At 37.8% G+C, this 25,395-nt stretch overlaps 2 protein-coding genes across 3 annotated transcripts; both read left to right on the top strand.

The window, feature by feature from the left end:
- The first annotated feature begins 7,578 nt into the window (after positions 1 to 7,578).
- Positions 7,579 to 8,260, top strand: LOC126766603 (uncharacterized). Of its 2 annotated transcripts, XM_050484355.1 has the most exons (4): positions 7,579 to 7,641; positions 7,692 to 7,790; positions 7,860 to 7,927; positions 7,994 to 8,260. In XM_050484355.1, exons 1-4 carry the CDS (start codon positions 7,596 to 7,598, stop codon positions 8,180 to 8,182), a joined length of 402 nt encoding a protein of 133 aa, XP_050340312.1. In that variant the 5' UTR covers positions 7,579 to 7,595; the 3' UTR covers positions 8,183 to 8,260. The 2 variants fall into 2 exon arrangements, with proteins under 2 accessions (XP_050340312.1, XP_050340311.1); XM_050484354.1 differs by having other exon boundaries at positions 7,692 to 7,927.
- Positions 8,261 to 11,396: 3,136 nt separating this feature from the next.
- LOC126766602 (uncharacterized) lies at positions 11,397 to 12,965 on the top strand. The gene has a single exon (XM_050484353.1). The coding sequence runs from the start codon at positions 11,397 to 11,399 to the stop codon at positions 12,963 to 12,965; it is 1,569 nt and encodes a 522-aa protein (XP_050340310.1).
- The last annotated feature ends 12,430 nt before the right edge of the window (positions 12,966 to 25,395 follow it).

Below are 25,395 nucleotides of genomic sequence, written 5' to 3'. Positions count from 1 at the left end.
ATGCCTCATTATATGTATATCTCAGCGGAGAATTCAATATTGATATTTTGATTGGTTTTTCTAATACGATGCAAAATATCTTCACTCATAGAGTCTTAATATTTGTTCCACAGTGCAGATGTTTCAGACGGAAAACACGTTGTTAATATTATTGAAAATAATTGACGAATTTGGTGCGGCGATGAGCTCAGTGCTGCATCTGCAAGCGTGAGATCCCAATGATTATCTTCTTCTTATTCTTAATTGTCGTAGACACCGCTTACGCGATTATAGCCGAGTTAAAAACAGCGCGCCAGTCGTTTCTTCTTTTCGCTACGTGGCGCCAATTGGATATTCCAAGCGAAATCAGGTCCTTCTCCACTTGGTCCTTCCAACGAAGTGTAGGTCTTCCTCTTCCTCTGCTTCCCCGGCGGGTACTGCGTCGAATACTTTCAGAGCTGGAGTGTTTTCATCCATCCGGACAACTTGACCTAGCCAGCGTAGCCGCTGTCTTTTAATTCGCTGAACTATGTCGATGTCGTCATAGATCTCGTACAGTTCATCGTTCGATCGAATGCGATATTCGCCGTGGCCAATGCGCAAAGGACCACAAATCTTTCGCAGAATTTTTCTCTCGAAAACTCGTAACGTCGACTCATCGGTTGTTGTCATCGCCCAAGCCTCTGCACCATACAGCAGGACGGGAATTATGAGCGACTTATAGAGTTTGGCTTTTGTTCGTCGAGAGAGGACTTTACTTTTCATTTGCCTACTCAGTCCGAAGTAGCACCTGTTGGCAAGAGCAGTCCTGCGTTGGATTTCCAGGCTGACATTGTTGGTGGTGTTAATGCTGGTTCCTAAATAGACGAAATTATCTACAACTTCAAAGTTATGACTGTCAACAGTGACGTGAGAGCCAAGACGCGAGTGCGACGACTGTTTGTTTGATGACAGGAGATATTTCGTTTTGCCCTCGTTCACTGCCAAACCCATTTTCTGTGCTTCCTTGTCCAGCCTGGAGAAAGCAGAACTAACGGCGCGGGTGTTGAGGCCGATGATATCAATATCATCGGCATACGCCACCAGCTGTACACTCTTATAGAAGATGGTACCTTCTCTATTTAGTTCTGCAGCTCGAACTATTTTCTCCAGAAACAGGTTGAAGAAGTCGCACGATAGGGAGTCGCCTTGTCTAAAACCTCGTTTGGTATCGAACGGCTCGAGAGGTCCTTCCCGATCCTGACGGAGCTTTTGGTGTTACTCAACGTCAGTTTACACAGCCGTATTAGTTTTGCGGGGATACCAAATTCAGACATCGCGGCATAAAGGCAGCTCCTTTTCGTGCTGTCGAAAGCAGCTTTGAAATCGACGAAGAGGTGGTGTGTGTCGGTTCTTCTTTCACGGGTCTTTTCCAAGATTTGGCGCATGGTGAATATCTGGTCGGTTGTTGATTTTCTAGGTCTGAAGCCACACTGATAAGGTCCAATCAGTTTGTTGACGGTTTGTTTTAATCTGTTACACAATACGCTCGATAGAACCTTATATGCGATGTTGAGGAGGCTAATCCCACGGTAGTTAGCGCAGATTGTGGGGTCTCCTTTTTTATGGATTGGGCATAGCACACTTAAATTCCAATCGTTGGGCATGCTTTCGTTCGACCATATTTTACAAAGAAGCTGATGCATACTCCTTATCAGTTCTTCGCCGCCGTGTTTGAATAGCTCGGCCGGCAATCCGTCGGCCCCTGCCGCTTTGTTGTTCTTCAGGCGGGTAATTGCTATTCGAACTTCTTCATGGTCGGGCAATGGAACGTCTGCTCCATCGTCATCGATTGGGGAATCGGGTTCGCCTTCTCCTGGCATTGTGCGTTCACTGTTATTCAGCAGGCTGGAGAAGTGTTCGCTCCATAATTTAAGTATGCTCTGGGCATCGGTGACCAGGTCACCTTTGGGGGTTTTACAAGAGTATGCTCCGGTCTTGAAACCTTCTGTAAGCCACCGCATTTTTTCGTAGAATTTTCGAGCATTACCCCTGTCGGCCAGCTTGTCAAGCTCTTCATACTCACGCATTTCGGCCTCATTCTTTTTTTGTCTGCATGTGCGTCTCGCTTCCCTCTTCAACTCTCGCTATCTATCCCATCCCGCACGTGTTATGGTCGATAGTAACGTTGCGAGGTAAGCGGCCTGTTTTCTCCCCGCTGCGACACGGCCCTCCTCGTCGTACCAGCTGTTCTTTTGCACTTTCCGAAAACCAATGGTTTCGGTTGCAGCTGTACGTAAAGAATTTGAAATGCCGTCCCACAGTTCCCTTATACCGAGTTGTTGACGAGTGCTCTCAGAGAGCAAGAGTGAAAGCCGAGTAGAAAATCGTTCGGCTGTTTGATGTGATTGCAGCTTTTCGACGTCGAACCTTCCTTGTGTTTGTTAGCGTGCGTTTTTTGCTGCACAGAGGCGAGTGCGAATCTTGGCTGCAACAAGATAGTGGTCCGAGTCGATGTTAGGACCTCGGAGCGCACGCACATCTAAAACACTGGAGACGTGTCTTCCGTCTATCACAACATAATCGATGCCTCATTATATGTAGTTTTTCGATCCGGAGACAGCCAGGTAGCTTGATGAATCTTTTTATGCCGGAATCTAGTACTACAGATAACCATATTTCGGGCCCCGGCGAAGTCAATCAGCCTCAACCCATTTTGGGAAGTTTCGTCGTGGAGGCTGAATTTACCGACCGTAGTGCCAAAGATACCTTCTTTGCCCACCCTGGCGTTAAAGTCGCCAAGCACGATTTTGACATCGTGGCGGGGGCAGCTCTCATAAGCGCGCTCCAAGCACTCATAGAAGGTATCTTTGGTCACTTCGTCCTTCTCTTCCGTCGGAGCGTGGGCGCAAATCAGCGAGATGTTGAAGAACCTCGCTTTGATGCGGATTGTGGCTAGACGTTTATTCACCGGAGTGAATGGTAGTACTCGGCGACGGAGTCTGTCTCCCACCACGAATCCAACACCAAACTTGCGCTCCTTTATATGGCCACTGTAGTAAATGTCACAAGGACCTATTCGTCTCTGTCCTTGTCCCGTCCATCGCATTTCTTGGACGGCGGTGATGTCAGCCTTTATTTTCGCGAGGATATCAACCAGCTGGGTCCGGACATTCCAGGTGCATGCCCTCAAATCGTAGTCCTTTTTTCGTTCGCCGTGGTTGTCATCAAAAGAGGGGTCTCTCATCCGAGGCTTCTTGCTTCCTTTCATTGGGGGTGTTTTTTTACGTAGCGGGTCCCAAACCCAGCGCACAACCCTATGTAGGGAATGTTTCGCCTTCTCACATTAGCTCGCCTTCGAACGGATGTTCTTAGGCTACCCAGAGGACACTTGGTCAAAGACCGGAAGTAGTGAGCTGCTTGAGCCATGTGTAAAAGAATCGTTTCTGGCCACTCCCAAGTGAATGGCGATCAGAGAACTTTCCTCACTTGCGTGAACTTCTACACATGACTCCATCCTCCGATAATCCCAATGATTATCATCTTCCAACAAACGTAACTCACGACAGGCATCGAAGAAAGTATTGCATACAGTACTATTGACTGTACGCAAAGATTGGAAGGATGTCGGTTCAGGAATATTGATCAATAACAAACGTAGGAAAAAACATTCACGTTGCTTAGGATGAACTGTGTAGAGTCGGCCTAAAGTATTTGCCGTAAATATATTGTGAAATCCTTGGACTGGAATGCCTCGTTTTCGTGGTTCCTAATGTTTTGATTGTTTATTCCATATAAAATTTTTAGGAAAGTCAGTGTACAGTAATGTTTTTGCAAATTGACCAACAACATCCTGGCGATTACCAAGATTGAAAAATTCAGTAAGAGTAGTTTTTGGAGCTGTTAAAGCTTGCTGTATAGCAGTCTGTTCAGTGAAGTAAACACGCTGTCCATTTTCAAGGTGCACAGCTAAGTGTATAACGGCTGGTTCTCTTTCATGTATAGGAAAACTAAAAATGCGTGTGATTTTGTCATTGTCGTTAACATTTTGAACAGCAAATACGTACTTACAAATGTTCTTAATAGACTTTATCGAACTACATAATTCAACGTTTATATGTGCTTTGTAAGTTTTACACAGCAATGGTGAATATGGGACCTCCCGACGATTATCAATATCTACTCTTACACCATTTGACAGACGCAACTCATATGATTGACCTCCATTGTCTACGTCTCTACGACGGTAAGATGGGTATCCATCGATATTGGTGATGGTATCAGCTGTACATGTACTGTACATATCGTGGCAATGCATTGACGTTTGACCTGGCAACAATACATTTTTAATTTTATTATTGGATTACATGTAAATGTGATGAAAAGATCTGGCCGACCGTAAGTACGTACATAAGTCGTGGCGTCTTGAATATATGGCGCGGACTACCAGTATATGATGATGGAAGAATATATGTGGTGCCGATATTGTTAATGTTATTTTTTCCATCTACGTTACCAATAATGACGTCACGCAAATGAACGTACTCTTCAGAACGAAGTTTTTCTTGATTAAACTTAATGTATCGTAATCTCTCACTTTCAATTTTCGCATACATATCGACAACATACTGATGAAATAGCTGTCGGCATCGGAGCATGTTATTATCTTCATTAGCACGAATCATCAACCGGTATGCATAGAAGTACATTGCACTAACTTTCTTGGTCAGTACTTCACCTGTAGTTGGATTACTTTGTTTAATATTTAAATGATATCCATCTTCTCCTTCCCAAAATATCAACGGATACTGCAGTGCATCATAGGAACGATGATTGTCTTGAATTATTTGCACTGTGTTATCTCTGCGTTGTATACGTATATCTCGATGTTCAGTTGGATCACCAACCATAACAACTGCAACTTCATTCACAGTTGGAACATTATATGTGCCTGCGAGCTCTCTATTAGGCATTTTGTCCGCTTTAATGACAATGACGCAGTTGTCGTTTTGCAGTCTGTTAGAAAGAGACTTGAATAATCTTACTAATTGGTTATTGCTTTGCAAGAACGTTTCCAAAATTTCAACGATTTCTCGCTCCTCTATCTGCTCTACACGATTATATGCACAGCCTGTGTTAGCTTGTTTTTCCTCATCGCACATGAAGTAAATTTGTAAGAATTTTGGATCGGCATCAGGCATTGGAAGCAATGAACCTATTTGGTGGTACACTTGACCTTGAATGTAATGGGTGATTTTTTAAGAGCTTGATAACTTTTTTAAAAAAAAAACGCATAAAATTTGCAAAATCTCATCGGTTCTTTATTTGAAACGTTAGATTGGTTCATGACATTTACTTTTTGAAGATAATTTCATTTAAATGTTGACTCATGTGGTTTCAACAAGATGGCGCTACATGCCACACAGCTCGCGATTCTATGGCCATTTTGAGGGAAAACTTCGGAGAACAATTCATCTCAAGAAATGGACCCGTAAGTTGGCCACCAAGATCATGCGATTTAACGCCTTTAGACTATTTTTTGTGGGGCTACGTCAAGTCTAAAGTCTACAGAAATAAGCCAGCAACTATTCCAGCTTTGGAAGACAACATTTCCGAAGAAACTCGGGCTATTCCGGCCGAAATGCTCGAAAAAGTTGCCCAAAATTGGACTTTCCGAATGGACCACCTAAGACGCAGCCGCGGTCAACATTTAAATGAAATTATCTTCAAAAAGTAAATGTCATGAACCATTTTATCTTCAAAAAGTAAATGTCATGAACCAATCTAACGTTTCAAATAAAGAACCGATGAGATTTTGCAAATTTTATGCGTTTTTTTTTTTAAAAAAAAGTTATCAAGCTCTTAAAAAATCACCCGATAGATTCAAAATTGCGACCATCTTCATTATGAATAATTTTTGTTGCTCCAAAAGAGGTAATTTGGAAGCAAGAATAAAATTTACGGATGTTACGCAAAAACAATTTTGATAGAGATGTGTTTCCAGCTAATAGCGTTTTTAAAGATTCTGGTGGCGGACTTAGCGATATCAGAGAAATTTTTCCAGATGTGCAACATAAACCGGCCGATTCACCTTTGTATTTAAAAGCATGACAATATTGACATTCATTGTCCATACTACCAATCATAATTAGCGAATGTGATGAATAGTCTACTTCAGAATCATATTCAAAAGCAAGAGGATTGAATAATGCTCGTGTCAGTGCTCGACGATTTTGGTTCCGCTGTCGTTTATTGTATAACCCTACAAGTAACAAAAGAATCGGAAGTTTTCCAAGAATTTTTCACAGCTGAGATCACCTGATCGAAATCTGCCTTTTTTAGGCACAGAGATGTAATTAAAAGAAATGTAGTTATTCGGGTTGCCAATGCAATGCAGTTATTCGGGTGCCCACACTCTAGTCACTCGGTTATAAAAATTACAATGCAAGGCCCACACTCTGGTCACACTGTTAAAAAGTTGCAACACTCTAGCCACGCTATAAACGGAAATAAGTGGCTCACTTCCCTGCAAGACGGAGGTAACAGATTGCACAAACACATTGAAACATTTTCAGCTGTTCACTAACACTGTTACATATTGTGGAATTTTTAATTGAATGATAGATTACGTAAGTAAGATAGAGAAAAACTATCGACATTCTAAACATATTGTAATGTTAGTTTGCTAGAATAGGATAGACGAATACCCAATTTTTTCAAGAAGAAGAAAACGAAAAGCGCAGTTTATTTTGGATTTTAAAGAGGTAAGTTTGTTATTTGATAATTTGATATTTTAGAATTAATTATTAATTTCTTTTATATATTATACAGAAAAGGAAAAAGATTAAGAAGGAGAAAAAGGAAAAAAAATTTTAATATTACAGAAATCATTTGGACCATTTGGAAAATTCAAATCTATTATGTATAACAAACAAATAAGAGAGTAAGTTTTAAATTATTAAAGTTAAATAGTGCATATTTAATTCAAATAGTTGTTATAGATAGTGAATTTTTGTGAAATATGTAATTTGCGCGTTATATCTACATATATGTAAATGTAAAAAATTTAAAATCTAAATTGAAACGAATTGTCCGGTTACAATTATAATTGTGTAGAATTTAGAATATCCAGGATTTCGGGAATAAAATAGGTATGGTCGGATAGAGGAGGTTCTGCAGATCAATAGTGTAATCCTTTGAACAATAAGTTAATATTAAAAAAAATCCACACGAATTAGTGAAGTGTTAGTGGACATAAAAATGCGAAATATAAGTGTAAAATTAATTTTAAATCGAAAAATACGTTCTTCGAATAGTGGTTATTTTCAGCTTTAAACGCAAATATCTCAAATATTCCCGCGAGAATAAGTATATATACTCTTGAACTGAAGAACCTCCTCTATAACTAAAAATGTTCACTTGTTCGTTTAAGATATCAGCAGAATATCTAAATTTGTTTAAAATAAAAACAACATTAGTGTTTCATAATGTGTAAAAGTGAACATAGTTCGAATATGCATATACGCATTTCTGCTCCGAAGCATGATTCTAAAAATCAAATTAAAATTAAAATATCACTAATCATCATCTTTTTTATGATTTTTCATAGAATGAATTTCGATGACCTCGTGGAAGAAATGGATTCCAAAGTTGAATGCTCACAACCGTTGAGCCCCCATAGAGGTTGTATTGAACATAAATATTTTTCATTTTTTAATAATATTTTTTTGCAGATAAAGTGTTTAAAAAAATATCTTACCACTTCGTTTGCGCTCCTCGAGTAGAACCATCACAAATTGTGGTACCGTCACCATCTTCTGGCGGCCATGCAGGTATAATGTATTATTATATAAATGTATGTATTAGTATTTGCTTTATAAAAATACATTTATGTTTTTCAGATATAATCCAGAAGCTGGATGCCATTGAGACCCGACTCACTGCCATTAAAAAGTCCCTAACAGACAAAGTAAGTAACGCAGTATTACATTACCAAATTAAAACAGAAGCTAATTTTTATAATTTAACTTTCTAGATGCCAGAAAAGGCCGAGGTGCAGGCACAAAGCAAATTATTGCGCGAATGCCGCGTCATAGCGGCAAAGATGCATCATTCGATTATCCGCATCACCCGTGACTTGGAAAACGAACATTACGTGGAGCTCGCTTCGAAACTGCCTATGTCATCGGAAGAGCACGTATTAGTTTTAAGTCGTAAATATTAGTTCGAAGTTGTACATATTAGTTTTACGTTGTAAATATTAGTTTTAAGTTGTATAAATTAGTTCTAAGTTGTACATATTAGTTTTATGTTGTAAATATTAGTTTTAAGTTGCATATATTAGTTTTAAGTTGTATATATCAGTTCTAAGTTGAAGTTTCTACTTTTATGCAATAATAATAGGCATATTATTAATTTAACTAAATATATGATTTTTATTTTATTATTAAATAAAGCAAAATAATAAAAAACACTGAATTTTATTTAAAATAATTGAATTTGCTAGAAGTAACAAATGGGTAACAGATAATCTTGTTACTGCTTGTTCTTGCTAATATGCTTATATGTTATAGGTAACAAACTGAGCCGGATCATCACGCGTTTGTTCTCCGCGGCTTTTGTGCTTTCCGGTTAATTCTTTGTGACTTTTTTCTTTTGATTTTTTGTACAATCTATATAATACAGTTTTGCGGGTCAAATCATATCCGATAGCGAGGCACTCAATCCGGAGTGTAAAGATTCGGACGTGCAATCGATCAAGTCGACACAAAGTCACAAGTCAACGGTGCTATCAGCACCTACAGTCAACGTGCCTGTTACGTCAGGACGACAATCACCTGTGCACTCGGATGTGGACGAGACAGGTCCTGTCAAATCCACTCACTCGTCAAAACGTGCACAATCACCCGCACGGCTACCTGACGAGCTCGTGCTTAAAGCCAGATCGCAAATCAATCGCGTTAAGGCACTCACTCTACACTTCAAGCAAATCAAAAATTTCCGGGATAAGGACAGCTCTGCAATCAAGGTAATTTTACAATCAGCCGAGGAAGTACACAGGGCTTTCCTCAAAGAGCACTTGCTTCCGGAAATTACCTGGCCAGTAGCACATCTCAATCACGAGTATTTTGCGGATGATGTTTACCCACAAGAAGCAAGCATCATCTGCGTTATTCGCCAACTAGCTGCAGCCCGTTTTTAGCCAATCGACACTCCTGCACCTCAGTCATATCGTGAAGCAATACAGCCTCAACCAAAGTTACCAAAGCTGCCGCTGCCGAACTTCGACGGGGGTTACCAGCACTGGACCTCGTTTTGCACTCTCTTCCAGTCAATGGTAATCAACAACTCAACACTCACAGATCTTGAGCGACTGCATTATTTGCGAGTTGCCGTTACTGGTCCAGCACTCGAGCTCATCTCACACATCCCGGTTACTGAAACGGCGTTTTCAACGGCCTGGCCAGCACTCAAAGAACGCTACGGGAACAAACGAGTTCTCATCGACGCTCAACTTTCACATCTACTTCAAGAACACTCAGCCACTCAAAAGCAGAAAGAATCTGCCGAATTTCTGCAGCAACTCATCTCTGGGGTAGATTCCGCATTCAACGCACTCGCACTCATTGGCGAATCAACAGACAATTGGGATTATCTGGTTGCTTATTCCACCATCAAGCAACTCTCAAGCCGCATTCGCGAACTGTGGGAATCCTCAGTTAGCAATCAATCGACATATCCAACTTACACGCAACTCAAGGACTTTATCAGTCAGCGGGCTCGCACTCTCGAGAACACAGAGTCAGCTCGTCAGCAATCAACTGCCAGCACCTCAAGCAATCAGCAAAAACTAAAAAACGCACTTCACGCCACCGCACGCAAAACTGCTACTCAGCCAGCTCACCAAGACTCGTTTTATCAGTGTGATTGCTGCTTTTGAGCGCACTTCATTCCTTCATGCCAAAAGTTCCGCACTCTGTCACCTCAATATCGTCGTGCAGTAGTTATCCAACGACACATCTGCAAGAACTGTATGGGCAGACACAACCTTGCATCGTGCAAAAGCTCTCCGCGGTGCAAGATTTGCAATCGCAATCACCACTCAATGTTGCACAAAGCAGCTACAGCCACAAGTTTGCCAGCTGCTACAATTCAAATCGAGCCACGCAAATTCACCGACAATCCCCAATAGGATGTTTGTGCAGCCTCCAATTACTCATGTCAATCCAACCACTCAATTCAATCATCACTCAACTCCGCCACGCACTCATCGACTGCAATCACTTTACTAGCTACTGCAAAAGCACTAATCATCACGCCGATTTAGCAAATCAACGTTAGAATTCTGATCGACTTTGGGTCAGAAATTTCACTCGTCTCTAAACATCTCATCAGTCAAGCTTCAATCAAAAGACGCCACTCATCAGTTACCATCACGGGAATCGGCGGTAAGAATATCATTACATCAAAGGGGTCAGCTGACCTCATACTCAAGGCAAGTCACTCTGACACAACTGTGCAAATCGTTGTCAGATTTTACCAATTCTTACTGTCCGTTCACCATCACGCACGTCATCTGAACCATGGACTAATCCTCACCATATCAAGCTTGCAGATCCGAGTTTCTTTCTGCCACAACCAGTGAACATCATCATCCACGCTGATTTTTTCGGTCGAATTATTAAACCAAACATCATCAGGTACCCGTCAATCACTTCAATTGCTCAACTTTCAATTTTCGGCTGGCCATCATTGGACCAGCATCACTCACATCAACTCAGCAGCCTCGTCTCTCACTCGATTCTGGATTCAAGAAGAAGTTCCAGAGCAATCGGTCAGTGAACTGACCCCAGAAATGTGAAAAACACTTCAAAACGACACATCAACGTGACCAATCAGGGCGATACATCGTCCGACTGCCAATAATCTCAGAAAAATTGAATCTGGGAAATTCGTACAACTCAGCACATCGACGGCTACAGCAAATAAGCAACAAACTCAACACCAATCAAGAATACAAGCAATTCTACACAGAATTCATGCAAGTCTACGAAGAAATGGCACACATGACTGCCGTATCAAACACGCCAACTTCACTCAATGCTGACAACGACATTGAATCAGCTAATTTCACCACCGAGATGACCTTAGCATATGATACTTCGGTATCATGAGGGTTGAGGGTCTCAAACGGTGAGTCAGCTGTTAAATGTCACCAGCGTACTCAGGCAGTATACTATCTGTCACATCACGGAGTATTACGACCCGACAGTGTCAGCACCAAACTCAGAGTCATCTTCGACGGCTCGTCTGTCACCTCATCATTAAAATCACTCAACGATTTTCTGCACATCGGAGCAAAAATTCAACTTGATATCACCGACGTACTTCTATATGTCCGACAACACCAATACATCGTCTCGACAGACATTGAAAAAATGTTCCGGCAAATCAACGTGCACCCAGACGACTGGGACTTGCAACGCATTCTTTGGTTCAATAATAATAAAGAGATTATGCCATATCATCTCACCACAGTCACTTACGGCACGAGATCAGCACCGTTCCTTGCCGTCCGAGTCCTTCAACAACTCCTGGAGGACGAAGGAAAAAATTATCCACTCGCAGTACCTGCACTCAAGTACGGCAGATATGTCAACGATATTTTCGGCAGAGCTGATAACACTTCTGAGCTAAAAGCAATCGCCAATCAATTAAAACAAATCTGCACGGCGGGCGGTTTCCCACTAGCCAAGTGGCAATCAAACAGCGAAGAAGTACTCAATTTCATTTCACCAGGTGGAGCATGTGATGAACCGCACCAGCTTGGAGACTGCGCGAGCAAACTGCTAGGATTGTACTGGCACGCAAAGTCGGACAATTTTAGATTCATCATGAAAAGCCACTCGGACAATCAAAACAAGTCCTCCAAACGAACAATCTTATCTGAGGTGGCTCAGATCTTCGATCTACTGGGATTTTTATCACCGCTCACAATCAAGGCAAAGATGCTGCTGCAGGAATTGTGGTTGCAAAAAATCGGTTCGGATCACCAGGTCCCGTCGAAAGTATTGCAATCATGGCAATCACTGCAACTCGAACTTCAACAAATCGACACACTCAACATTCCACGCTGGATTAACACTTCAAAGGCCACGAATTGTGAATTCCACGGGTTTTGCGACGCATCTCAGCTCGCAATGGCAACAGCAATCTACGTCACTGTCCACTCAGCATTCTGGGAGACACTCACGACACTCCTTTGCGCACAGACGAAAGTAGCACCACTCAAACGACTCACTATTCCACGACTAGAACTATCAGCAGCGCTGCTAATATCGAAATTAATAACTTACGTCAAAGCCACTCTTCAAGTTGACGCACAATCAACCACTCTCTCGACTAACTCATTAGTCACACTCACATGGATTCGATCACATGCGTCACGCTGGAAGGATTACGTACGGAATCAAGTTGTCAACATCCAACAACTCACCACAGATTGCAACTGGCGGTATGTTCCGGGTAAACAAAACCCAGCTGACTGTGCATCTCGAGACATCACTCTCGCTCAGCTATCATCACACTCACTATGGTGGACGGGACCACCATGGCTCTCAAAGTCCCAATGCCACTGGCCTTGGCAGCCAGACACTCAGGACGACACCATTAGTCAGGAAGCTCGTCCAAATCTCACTCTCGTCATGACAACCACTCAGCCGATTAATCAATGCGAGTTGATCCACAGGTATTCAAATTTGCGCACTCTCATTCACGTCACTGCTACAATTTTCAGAGCTATTGACACTCTCAAACGAATACCGGGGTCATCTCTTGCCGCACCACTCACCCCAACAGATATTGAGAGACCAACAATCTACTGGGCAAAGTCAGCTCAAGCAGCGTATTTTTCACTCGAGTTGCGTCAACTCAAGGCCAATCGTGCACTACCTACAAATCATCCGTTTCACCGACTGACAGCATTCATCGACGAACACGGACTCTAGCGAGTTGGTGGTCGACTCGCGAATTCCACACTCACGTACAATCAATAGCATCCAATTATTCTGCCAAGACACTCTACACTCACGTCATTAGTCATCTACAACGCACACTTCCGTACAATGCACGGTGGCACTCAGCTAACGATGACAGAAGTTGGACAATCATACTGGATTGTCGGTGGAAGACCAGCAATCAAAACACTCATACTACGCTGTATGAAATGCGCTCGCAACAGGGGTAAACGAGAACGGCAACTCATGGGCCAGTTGCCTCCAGCAAGGGTTCAACCATCAAGAGCATTTCTCCACACTGGTGTGGATTATGCTGGACTAATTACAGTCAAATCATGCAGAGGCCGAGGCGCCAAACAATTTAAAGGCTGGATCTGTGTATTTGTTTGTATGAGCACATCAGCTGTGCACATTGAAGTGGCAACTGACTACACTTCTGACACATTCATTGCTGCGTACAGACGGTTCACCGCACGCAGAGGCATCTGCCACACTCTTTACTCAGACTGCGGCACAACATTTCTTGGCGCAGATGCCACACTCAAAAAATTATTCACTCAAGGATCATCAGAAAGCACATCAATCGCTTCACTCCTACTGGATGACGGCACTCAGTAGCAATTCAATCCACCTGCAGCACCGCACATGGGCGGCAAGTGGGAAGCAGCGGTAAGGTCAATCAAATTTCACCTTACTCGAGCACTTGGGGACACATCATACTCACTATCACTCACATCATACTAGATGATACAGCATCAGCTTCAACAATTCTGGAAGCACTGGTCAACATCATACTTACAACGTCAACTCGCTACGACGAAATGGTGGCACCCAAACAATCAGTTAGAAATTGGCTCACTCGTATTACTCGCTGACAAAATGTTTTCAGCTTGCAAGTGGCCACTTGCAAGAATCACTCAACTGAATCCTGGCGCAGATGGATTCACCAGGGTTGTTACACTTAAAACGGCAACTACCACTCTCGTCAGACCAATCACAAAGTTGGCAATCCTTCCACAGGGCAACAAAATCAAATAACGCTCCTGATGGCGGGCGGAATGTTACGGATTGCCAATGCATTGCCCACACTCTAGTCACTCGTTTATAAAATTTCCAATGCAATACTCACACTCTGGTCATACTGTTATACAGTTGCAACACTCTAGCCACGTTATAAACGGAAATAAGTGGCTCACTTTCTCGTGCATATCACAAACGATCGGATCACATCTTTTTTAGCAATCATCGACACTCTCTTCGTTTTTCTAACCTTCAAGTCACACACGTGCAATCGTAAAAGTATTTTTTAATTTCTGTTTTTTATTGGCTCATTTCGTGTAATTTGTAAGTAAATCAATATGAATTAATACAATAAAATTAATTAAATCAATATACAAAGGCTGTGTATAAAGTGAGGGCTGATTTAATAGATCAGTCCTCATGGTAATGAACGTGGGGTGCAACATCTAAAACCGATGCACTCAATTGTATAGTATACAGTAGTAGATCAACTTTTTGTGAAAAAGTATTTGTAACGGAAAACATTAATTAAAACTTTCAAGAATATTTTTGAAAAAAAAGTTTATTGGATATTTATTACTCTTCCTCACCACCTCTGAGGTTGCAATGTAGGCGCGCTACCGATCTTTTTTGGGTGTTCGGTTCCCCAGGAGGCCTATTTTCACCCTTTTTATATATACAGTTTTAAATCAATCTACTTATTATAAAAAATATGACTAGACAAAAATAAATATATAAAGTCAGGTACAATTCATGAATGTTAATTCCATTAAAAATATAACATTGAAAATATATGTCAAAACAATCAACTGGAAACTATTTAAACAAAAACCAAAATAAATAATGGGTTGTCAAAAAAGTCTTGCGGCATTTTTATTGATTTCTTTTTTTATACAAATTTAAATGAGTTTTTGATGGCTCATGCCCATCTTGACCGATGCTACGGCTGCTACTAGCCGGTCTCTTTCGGCCAATTCAGCGATTTTATTGCAATTTTCGACGACAGGCCTTCCGGAGCGTGGCGCATCTTCGACCACCTCTACACCAGAAGGAAAACGTTGAAACCATCGTTGTGTGGTGGAAATGGCAACTGTATCGGGTCCATAAACTGCACAAATTTTATTGGCGGCTTGAGATGCATTTTTGCCTTTATCGTAGTAGTACTGTAAAAATGCCGTATTTTCTCTTTAGTTTGCTCCATGTTTGCGACGCTATAACTCACGAACGACTTAAAAGAAACGACAATCAATCAAACACATGTTAGCGCGTGAAATGAGCTTTCCAAAAAGGGAGAGCATGACCCGATGCGACGAATTAAACTAGAACTACGCGCTTTCAGCGCCAACTAGCGAAAATACCGCAAGACTTTTTTGACAACCTATATAAAAAAATCAGGTACAATTCTATTGAATGTATACATTAACAATACAAGTCAAAACAATCAACTTGTAATTATTCAAACAAAAACTAAAATAAATATATAAAAGGTGGAGGTGAATCAAAGAAATAAATGACTTCCGAGTCATTCACTTCGAAATAGGGCCTTTCTTCACATACTCCTAATAACCTAGCAAAATTAACAAAATTTGACCCTTGGTCGCTAACTATTTGGCAGGGACGCAATCTAATACCCTGGAGTTGACCTATGGCTTCGAATAATATTTTTTCATAATATCTCCTTTGCAAGTTTCGTGCTCAAAAAAATATGCTCAACCTAGAGTGGGTTCAAGTTTCTCCACCAATACCTTGGACGAAAAGTGTTAAAACACTAGAAGCTACTCGAGAGATACGATTTTCATCACCGTTATCCTCCAACCCAATAATCCAGTCCTTATTTCTCTCATACTGAAGGTGAATTTTCGGAGACATTTCGTCACAGCATATCGAAACATATCTGTGTGCGTCAGTGAAACCACGGCTTCTCAACTCCAGGGCTTTAATGCTACTAAAATTGCAGCCAGGGTTACGTGGCCAACACTGAACAAATTGTTCGAGGGTCACTTGCGATGGCCAATTAAAAATGGGCTGTAAATACCTGAACGCAATAGGTGATAAAAATTTTACAGCCAGAGCTAATGTTTTTAATTCCCTATCATATCTACAACCATTCGAAGTACGGGGTGCATTTTTTTTTAAATTTCTCACACATATCGCAAGATGTGAAGAAAGTTTGCCGCATAGCTCTGAAATTTGTCTATTTTCTTCCTGCCCTACTATAGACAAATGTTTATTATTTTCTAAAATTTCTATTTTATTCTCTAAAGCTCTCACCTTATTGCGTAAAAATTCTATTTCCTGCGATGTTTTGTCTAACTCGGTATCGGGATTCTTTTTCTAGGTGTCCATTCTGTTAAATATTCTTCTGTTTGCGTTTGCCTACTATTTACCTCAGTGCTAACTATTTGAGAGTTACCTAAAGAGGAAGAATATGTATATCATTATATAGGGGTTGAAGGGATTTACAAAAAGTCTCAACTTCAAACATATTAGTGTTTGAAGTCGAGACAGTTCTAATTGGAGAAGAGCTTAGATGCATCGGGTTAAAACCTGGACTGCCTAATTCTATAATGTCTTGTTCGTGTTGGTCAAATACACTACCTACTTGTCCACTACAACCTATTGCCTTATCTACTCTAACTGTAGTATCACCTACTTTTAAATTTAAATCCGTTGTAGCTGATCTGGAGATAAGCCGTCCCTTCCTCATCTTTAACGAGAAATGTCTTTGGCACGCAAATAAATATTTAGCCGTTGGATTTGTTACGTCCAACAGCTTGATCCATTCGTGCCGCCTAATTGAAATTAAACAAAAAATACGTACATTAACTAAACTAGTAAACTAACAATTTAAAAATAAACTGTTGCATCAAAAATATCACAACGACAATACAATATTAGAAACAAAACTATTAATTTAATTTTTAATTTATATGATTTATGCTTTTGAATGAACTATATGAAAGCATTATAATAACTATTATAATTTAAAAAGTCGGTTAAACATCTGCATACAGTTTCTAATAGTTTGGCGGGGTACTGGTTACGACATATATATTGTATATAGTTACAATAAAATAATAGTGGTATTTATACACGTATGTATGTTTGCAAAGTAAATATGAATTCATTATAACGTTGAAAACAAATAAATTGGTTGTCTCTATTTCTATTATGTTTATATTTATCATATATGTATATTAGAGTGGTCAATTTGTATGGAGCAAAAAAAATGCACCAAGCGGTTATCAAAATCGTAAACTACGATGAATTCTAAGAAAATTTGCCCAAGAAACCATGGCTCTAAAATCAAAACGGAGCCTCCGGTTTTTAACGAGAAACTTTTCATTTTGTTTTTTTTTTCAATAAATGAAATGAAATCGGACGAGAACCGATGTATTCAGCGTGGTATGGTCGTTGGCCGCTGTGGTCGGTGTGTGTATATGTTACCTATCCACCCATAAAAATTAAAATAATAATAAATAAAATTCAAACTTTAATAGCTTTCATCTTCCGCGAAATCGTATTGCAGTTAACAATATCATTTTATATCTATATATAAAGCAAAAACTTAACTGTTAAGGGCCAAACAAAATATAATATACTTCTAAAGTTCAGAATTAATTAGTTTTAAGGTCTTGTTTGCTGTCCATCCTAGATGTTGCGTTTCGACTTGCAACCGTGACTGCCATAACACCATCGCGATTTTTTTCTATAGTTCGACGTGAAACGCTAGTCAGCAGTTGCACAAAGCGCTCGGTTCCTTGAATATGTGGAGGAATTTGTGGATCCGGAAGTGGAGGATTGTCAAATTCTATGTATTCGAGCAAATGGTCATAGGGTATGTTTGCAGTGAAGGGCGGCTCCGACAAAATGCTATTGTTATCTAAGTTTATCATCTCAACATAATCAGTGCAGTCAAAATTTATAGTTGGTTTTTTGTAAGCTCTTAATTTTGATGGGTCGTAAAGTTTTTCACGATAGTACAAAATTTTTTTTAAAGCCCTCTGGCGCACTTCCTTTCTGGCATCAAAAAGCATTGTTCGTAGAACATTTTCTGAATGTGTAAAATATGAGTTATTTTGAACAACATTATTTACAATTTCGCGCAGATTTTGTGGTAAATATTGCGTTGAATAAATATATTTACATAAGAGTGAACTGCCATATATTACCGAGTTGTAATACTTAACATTAAAGTACATAGGTACGTAAACTTTCATGACAAACGTTGCTAAAATTCTTAAATTTTCGGATGGTGAATTTGTTGTGACGTACAATCGCAGAAGTCTACTAGCTTTGGTTAACCAACGAGAGTGAACGATGGGTCCAGGTTTCACGTTGCCTAAATCTTCTGGACAGGAACCAATATGAATAGCGTTGGCTATCCGATACAAATACTTAACGTCCGTTGAAAGAGTTTTTTCCTGTTCTGACGACAAGGAAGGAGGCATATTCCCCAGCAAAATACGCTGAAAGTCGGGTACAACCTACAAAAAGAACAAGTTACTTATTTAGAACCAAAAATAGAGATCTTTATTAAAGTACTAATTCATTGCTTACCTGAATCTGTTCACAGGTTTCCATTAATTTTGTCAGAGCTCCACTGTCAGTTCACGGTCCACTTGTAGTTGATTTTTCTAGCGCGCAAAATAAGTGGCGAAAAGGTAACTCATTAAAATGTAACAAGCAAACAAACCAGTGCAATGGTCTGTCTAACAGTACTTCAAACCGTCGTAGTATGCCGTTTTCCGTGCCAGTATTGCTGACTTCACCGTCGCAGCAAATACCAACCAGATCGAAAAGAGCTAAGTTCTTTTTAACAAAGAAGTCATATAGCAGCTTTTGTTTTGTACCAGCGTCCTCAGCATTAAGTGTTAAATGACCCAAGAGTTCGGTTTTAGGTTCTCGCACAACCACTATGTGAGATTCTTTAACCACTTTTGGGTGAAGCTTATGATTAACCTTCTCCATTGTCAATGATTCATCTTTTCTGCCATCAAATGAGAAATGCCAGCACGCTGGAATCTCTGCATTGTTTTTGAAGCACAGAATCCCTGATTTATTTCTTTTCTCGCGCTACTTTACATTTGTCCACAATAATAAGTTCCCCATTGTCGTCTTTGAAATCTATATCTTTAAAAACTGCCGTAGCCAAACACGCAGCAACTCTGTCTGACACACCAAATCTGTCGCACATCATAGCATAATTGGGGGTATCAAGTCTTTTCGTATACGGGCCGCGCTTAATAACAATTGGCCTTTCTGCATTCGGTGTTTTGAACACAAGATCTTCATCAACGTCCATATCTGATGAGTCAGGCCGGTAAGATGAATATTCAGTAGCTGTTGGAGCCAAATCCAAATCAACAACATCCGCCAGGACTGCTGGAATTGTCAGTTTCCTCGCGGTATGCTGATCAGTCAAAAATTCGTGTAAATGATCAGGCATCAAACCACATGAGCAACAATTTCTTTGTAAATCGCACTTGCATTTTCCAATATAGAATAAGTTGTTCATAGTCTTGATAAATGCGGTGAATTTTTTAGATGTAGACGTGCCTTTTGTTTCTTTAAAATATTTATTCAGCAAGATTTTCAGCTTGTTTATTACGGTTTTCTTCGTCATTATGCCAATATTCAATTTGCTCCAAATTTCAATCAATTTATCCGCCACTTGTGGAGTAAAAGATGCGTACGAAAACATTTTATTTCTATTTTTAGACCGACCACTCAAAAAAAAAAATATTTTAAATCATCGCGGCAAGTTGGTAAGTTTAGTTCGTGTAAATCACTTGGCAAACCAAAAGCACTAAAATTTGGATCTGACATATGCTTCAAATATGATTCCGAGAGATTTGATAATGTAATATCTTTAGCACAAGAACTAATTGATATAGGAGATGACTCCATAATTAAAAGACGCTTAAGTTTTGCTTTAAAATGTTAGAATCGCGAAAATCAGAGGCACACACTTCTTCCTTGAGTAAAAACTTCTAACTGTAATATTGTATCAAAATAATTTAAAGCGATGGTTTCGGAAACAATTGTTTTATTAGTAATTCATCAGCGTTGCTTTGCTTTCTCTGAGAAGTTGATAAAATCATAGCAAACAAATAAAATAAAAAAAAAACAAGTGCAAATCAAAGACAGTGTAACAGAAATTGGAATGATTTGGTTTTCTGGCTGCAATACAACACCGAATACCAAACTCAAGATGTTTCCCTTCAACAGTTATTAAAATTTCCGATCTTTAGTGTTTTCAAAAATTACCGTTATATGGGAGGTGGGCGTGGTTATTATCCGATTTCGATCATTTTCCAGATATCTCTTAAGTAGGCATTGTGTAATATGTATACCAAATTTGAACGAAATCGGTGGGGTGGTTCCAGAGATATGCATATGAACTCATAAGTGGGCAGTGCCACGCCCCCTATAAAAAATTTCTGTACTGTCGAATTTTCTGCTTAAATAAAACATCACATACCAAATTTGAGCAAATTAGCTTCGATAGCTACAAAACAAGCAAACAATCGACAGTGGAATAGGAATTGAATTTTTTTTTTACAAAATACAAATTTTCTCGCTAAAAACCGGAGGCTCGATTTTCATTTTAGACCCTTGGTTTCTTGGGCAAATTTTCTTAGAATTCATCGTAGTTTACGATTTTGATAACCGCTTTGTCAAGAAAAAAATTGACCCACTCTAATGTATATGTATTTAAAGCAAGTGGCTTCATATTGTTCAAGATCAAAAAAATAAAAACACACGCGTTAATATAAACAAATACATGAATTGTTTACTATTTTTTTGTAAAATAAGCGTAAGTCAAATACTTAGTTCACTTTGTTGAATACACTTTGACATACACTATAAACAAATACTTTTAAATTAATTTTTTAACATTTAACAACACGATTTTGAAACTTCCCTTTTTTATAAAATCACGATTTTGGACGACCCTATTCACTTCTTGTTCACTTATTTGCACTAACTTTACATATTTATTTACTTACGATAATATTATATACATAATTATATTATTTTTATACATACATAAAACTCACCTGGACATTTCCCCTTCTGATGGGAAGGGATACAGCGGCACCCCCAAACTGCAACCAGCAACACACTTTCTGCAAGGCATCCTATACAAAATCAAACAACAAATATTAACAAATTTAACTATACTATACTTACATACGCTGAATATCTCTTTGAATGATGATTTATTTTTTACTAAATACAAACTTAAAATAACTATTTAAATTTTCCTGAGCTTCTTAAGCTTAAAAAAATGTCCGTTCAAATGATTTGACACATTAGATGGTTGCACGAAATACATAGTTTTTACACAAATATTATATAAATATTTTTTTATAAAATTAGAAACATTTAATAATATATTGATACAATAATTAATATTTTGGACAAAACTGATTAAATTTAATATTTGGGAATTTAAATAATCGAAAAATATTTGAATATTTTATAAAAATATTGTTAAAGTTATAAAGTTTAAAACCTAACACGGCAACACACTATAGCAGATTTGAGGCATTTGATCGTTTTAGTAGCAGAATATTTGGGACAACCCGAACCAAGTGCCTAATTTGTAGTAGAATATTTAGGGGCAACCCGTACCAAGTGCATAATTAGTAGAAGATTTTTGCGTATGTGTTAGTGAAAAATGAAGGATTACCCTGCCAACCATGAGCGGGTAAAAAACCAGTTAAACAGTGGGTAAGAAAGTGGGTAATCCATAGGGTAATCATGTGTACTTTAACATAGGCCGAGCGACAATTTTACCCAGTCACGTACGTATACATGTGATCATACATCTTTGTTGCGCTCATTCAGCAGTGTCATATAAAAAAGTATATCTGTCCTGCTCTAATATCCCCAATCGACGGCTGATGCAGGGTTGCATTTTCTCTTTTTAAATAGCTGATGCAGGGTTGCATTTTAAATAGCTGATGCAGGGTTGCGTTTTTTAATTCCTACTTTTAAAATTTCAAAGAAAACTTTTTAATTTTTAAAATTTTTATTTTATTTTATTTTTTACATTTTTACATAAAATTTATTATAATTTATATATAAATAAAAATATATTTAATTTAAAAAAATAATTAATATCTGAAAAAAGATTAATTAAAGAAAAGAATTATTACAACCTGAAAATAAAAGAGTGGACAAATATTATAAAACACAAATACCTGAAAATAAAGTAAATGTTATTAAAACCTGAAAATAAATAATAATTACATTGCAGAAAGATTAATTGTATAAAATGATAATAATATCTGAAAAAAAAGATTGATATTATCTGAAAGAATAAAATATATCAAATACAAAAAGAATTTACTCTGAAAGCAAAGATTAATTAAATAAAAATAGCGATAAAATCTGAAAAAAAGAATAATTAAATAAAAATAATAATAACTTCTGAAAGAAAAGATAAATATTATTTGATCATTTAAAATATAAAACAAACATTTGTTTTTACATATTATACTGGATTGTGCAGGCCGCCTTAAACACATAAAATACATATGTACATATACACATGTGGGTTTTATTTTTGCGTATTATATTGGACTGCGCAGTCCAATTTCAAAATACACACACTTTTTTCACATACTTACTTAACAATTGATATTTGCCGCTTCTGATGATATATGTAGCTGCTGCTGCTACTTCCAATTTCCAATGCTATAAAAATAAATGAAGTAGTAGTTAGTTTCAAAATATTGTTAAATAATCACATAAAATTCATTTACTTACCTTCGTACCTCGTCGTACGAGCCTCCTTTACGATGGTACGATCACGAACGACATGCGGCTTTCAATCGTTTTTTTATTACCCTTTTTGGGATTTTCTATTGTCACTATTGACAATAATGTTTTTTCCTTCGCAATCATTCAAATAAATCAAGAGATGAAAGGAACTTTTTTTCATAAAATAACCCGAAAATGTGCGTTGGTGTTAGTGTATAGAGAAAAAGTGTGTAGTTGTATTGGAATATTTCTCTCAAGCGGGTAGCCGTGGTCAGAGAACTTAAAACATAGAGAAGGTGCAGGTTCGACAGCGAACATTTGATAAATTTGCGACACGGAATCTCACCACACAAATACAAAATTCACGCTGTGAAATGTTAACATTTTTAACAGTTCTCCACATATTCAACAAAGAATATGAAGAGAAATAAATATATGTATTTACGGCATATGATGAGATGGCATATATGCTCAAGCAGAGAATATTGAAGAAAAATAAGTTCTTTGATATTCCACTTTTAACAGCGAAACATGTGTACAAAACACACGTATCACACAGAGAACGTAAAGACATTTTTTATTGTGTTCTCTGTCTCACATGCCCAAAAATATGAAGACATAAATATATGTATGTATGCAGGCTCCTTATGATACTCCCAACAACAGCATTGTGATACTTCCATGCTTCAATTTTTGCTTTCGCAATGTATGCAAATATGTATGCTTTTGCGCTTGCCGTCAGCATTTCCATATTGGCATGTAAAAATAATTATGAGTATGAGTATGATTTTGTATGAATGCATGTATAGTAATATTTATCGGCAATTTGGACTTGCATATTTAATAATTTTCTTTGATGATTACATAATATACTATTCTAATAAATATTTTTGTATTATGTTTCTTACTAATAGAAATTTAATTTACCAACAAAATATACTTATATATAAATATGTCTATTGTCTATCATATTAATCTATATATGTATTTTACATGCCTGTGCGCATTCAAATCATGATTTTATCATTCATATATATTTATATGTACATACTTATGTTCATACATATATTTGTATACACTTCCGAACAACTATTGCATAATGCATACAAAACATACATATGCGCGTACACATGTGAATATGTCACCAACAAAAAATTTAAGCATTGTTCTACAAAAACGACAATTGTCTAAATAGCAGAAGTGTCACAAGTCAATATGGCAGCCAAATTGGCGAAGCTCAAATGTGGTAAATTTTACAACAAAACGATTTCATTCATAAACGCAGGCGCATATTCCACAAGCTACCTCGCTTCATTCATAAAAACAGACGCCGTAACATCTCCCCGAGCATGCCTTTGCCCACAAGCGTCTTTTCGCGACGATGGCAAAAGCTAAAAATCATAAATTGAACAACTTTCTGATGCTTCTTCACAGAAAGAAGTGACAAAAGTGGCAACATAGCCGTTGTCGATTTACAATATTTGCTAAAATATTTTTCCGTGACTCCCAAAAATCTGCGTCGATATGTATGCACGCGCATACGCATCTTCATACATATTACGCTGGTTTGTTGGCGACGTGTTTGAGCAGCAAGGGAAGCGGTAACAATCGGCGATCGTTTGTTAGTTTCTTTCGCCGCTCGATTTTCACCCAACCTGTTGGGCCCCTCGCGTCGTTTTTCGAAAATAAAAAACTGAACCGGGGCGGACCGACTGCAAACAATAATTACCAACGTTCTTGGGGCCTTTTAAAAAAAACCCCTTTTTCTGTTTTAAAGCTATTTGGGAAATTCCCGTCGTGTCTCAATTTTTCAGCTTGATTTTGAAAAAACGCAATTTTGGGCCCATTGGTTGACCGTGACAATGGGTCGAAAAAAGGTGCGCCCGACCTAAATTATGAAATATGTATTCCCATTTTTTTCAAAACATACAGACAAATTAAAAAAATAAATATGTTGTCATTCCCTATGATGTGTCATAGAAATTTTTTTCAAATAGGGAAATGATAAAAAAATGCGAATATCTTTTAAAAGTCAATTTTTTAAAAAATGGTTCTTTGAACATTTCCCTTTTGTAAAAAGAAATAAAATATATTAACTTTTAAAAAATTTAAAAAAATTAAAAAATAAAATTAAATTTTTTTTATAAAATTTTTTCATTTTGAAAAAAAACTAAAATTTTAAATTTTTTTTGAAAAAAATTTTTGTTCCAAATACTTTTAAATTTTTTTAAAAATTTGTGGTTTTTTTTTTTTTCAAAAAGCTTCCATTAAATTTAAAAAAGGCTTTTTTTTTTTCACCAAAAAAAACGGTTTTTGAAATTTTTTGAAATTTTTTGCCCAACAAAAAAAATTGAAAAACCCCCCCCTTTCTTTTTAAAACAAAAATTTTGAAAAAATAAAACCTTTTTTAAGAAAAAAAGGGAAAAACTAAAAATTTTAAAAAATTTTTAAAACATTTTTAGACAAACAATTTTTTTTGAAAATTTTTTAAAAAATTTAATTTTATTTTTTTAAAAAAATTAAAAAATGATTTTTTTTTTATTTTTTTAATTTTTAATTTTTTAAAATTATATTTTTTTCGTCATTACAAACGAGCAAATGGGTTCTTTTTTTAAAATTTTAAAAC

Source organism: Bactrocera neohumeralis, unplaced genomic scaffold (genome assembly GCF_024586455.1).
Source record: "Bactrocera neohumeralis isolate Rockhampton unplaced genomic scaffold, APGP_CSIRO_Bneo_wtdbg2-racon-allhic-juicebox.fasta_v2 ctg1861, whole genome shotgun sequence".
Classification (NCBI taxonomy): domain Eukaryota; kingdom Metazoa; phylum Arthropoda; class Insecta; order Diptera; family Tephritidae; genus Bactrocera; species Bactrocera neohumeralis.
Note: the sequence above shows the minus strand (reverse complement) of the source record. Positions and strands in the feature narration are given on the sequence as shown.

What these genes read in the sequence shown, in the direction of transcription:
- LOC126766602 (XM_050484353.1), top strand. Translation starts at nt 11,397, where the DNA reads ATGTTCCGGCAAATCAACGTGCACCCAGACGACTGGGACTTGCAACGC.
- LOC126766603 (XM_050484354.1), top strand. Translation starts at nt 7,596, where the DNA reads ATGGATTCCAAAGTTGAATGCTCACAACCGTTGAGCCCCCATAGAG. An exon ending in ACCGTTGAGCCCCCATAGAG is followed by an intron (nt 7,642 to 7,691) that starts GTTGTATTGAAC and finishes ATTTTTTTGCAG; the next exon opens with ATAAAGTGTTTAAAAAAATA. An exon ending in AAAAGTCCCTAACAGACAAA is followed by an intron (nt 7,928 to 7,993) that starts GTAAGTAACGCA and finishes TTAACTTTCTAG; the next exon opens with ATGCCAGAAAAGGCCGAGGT.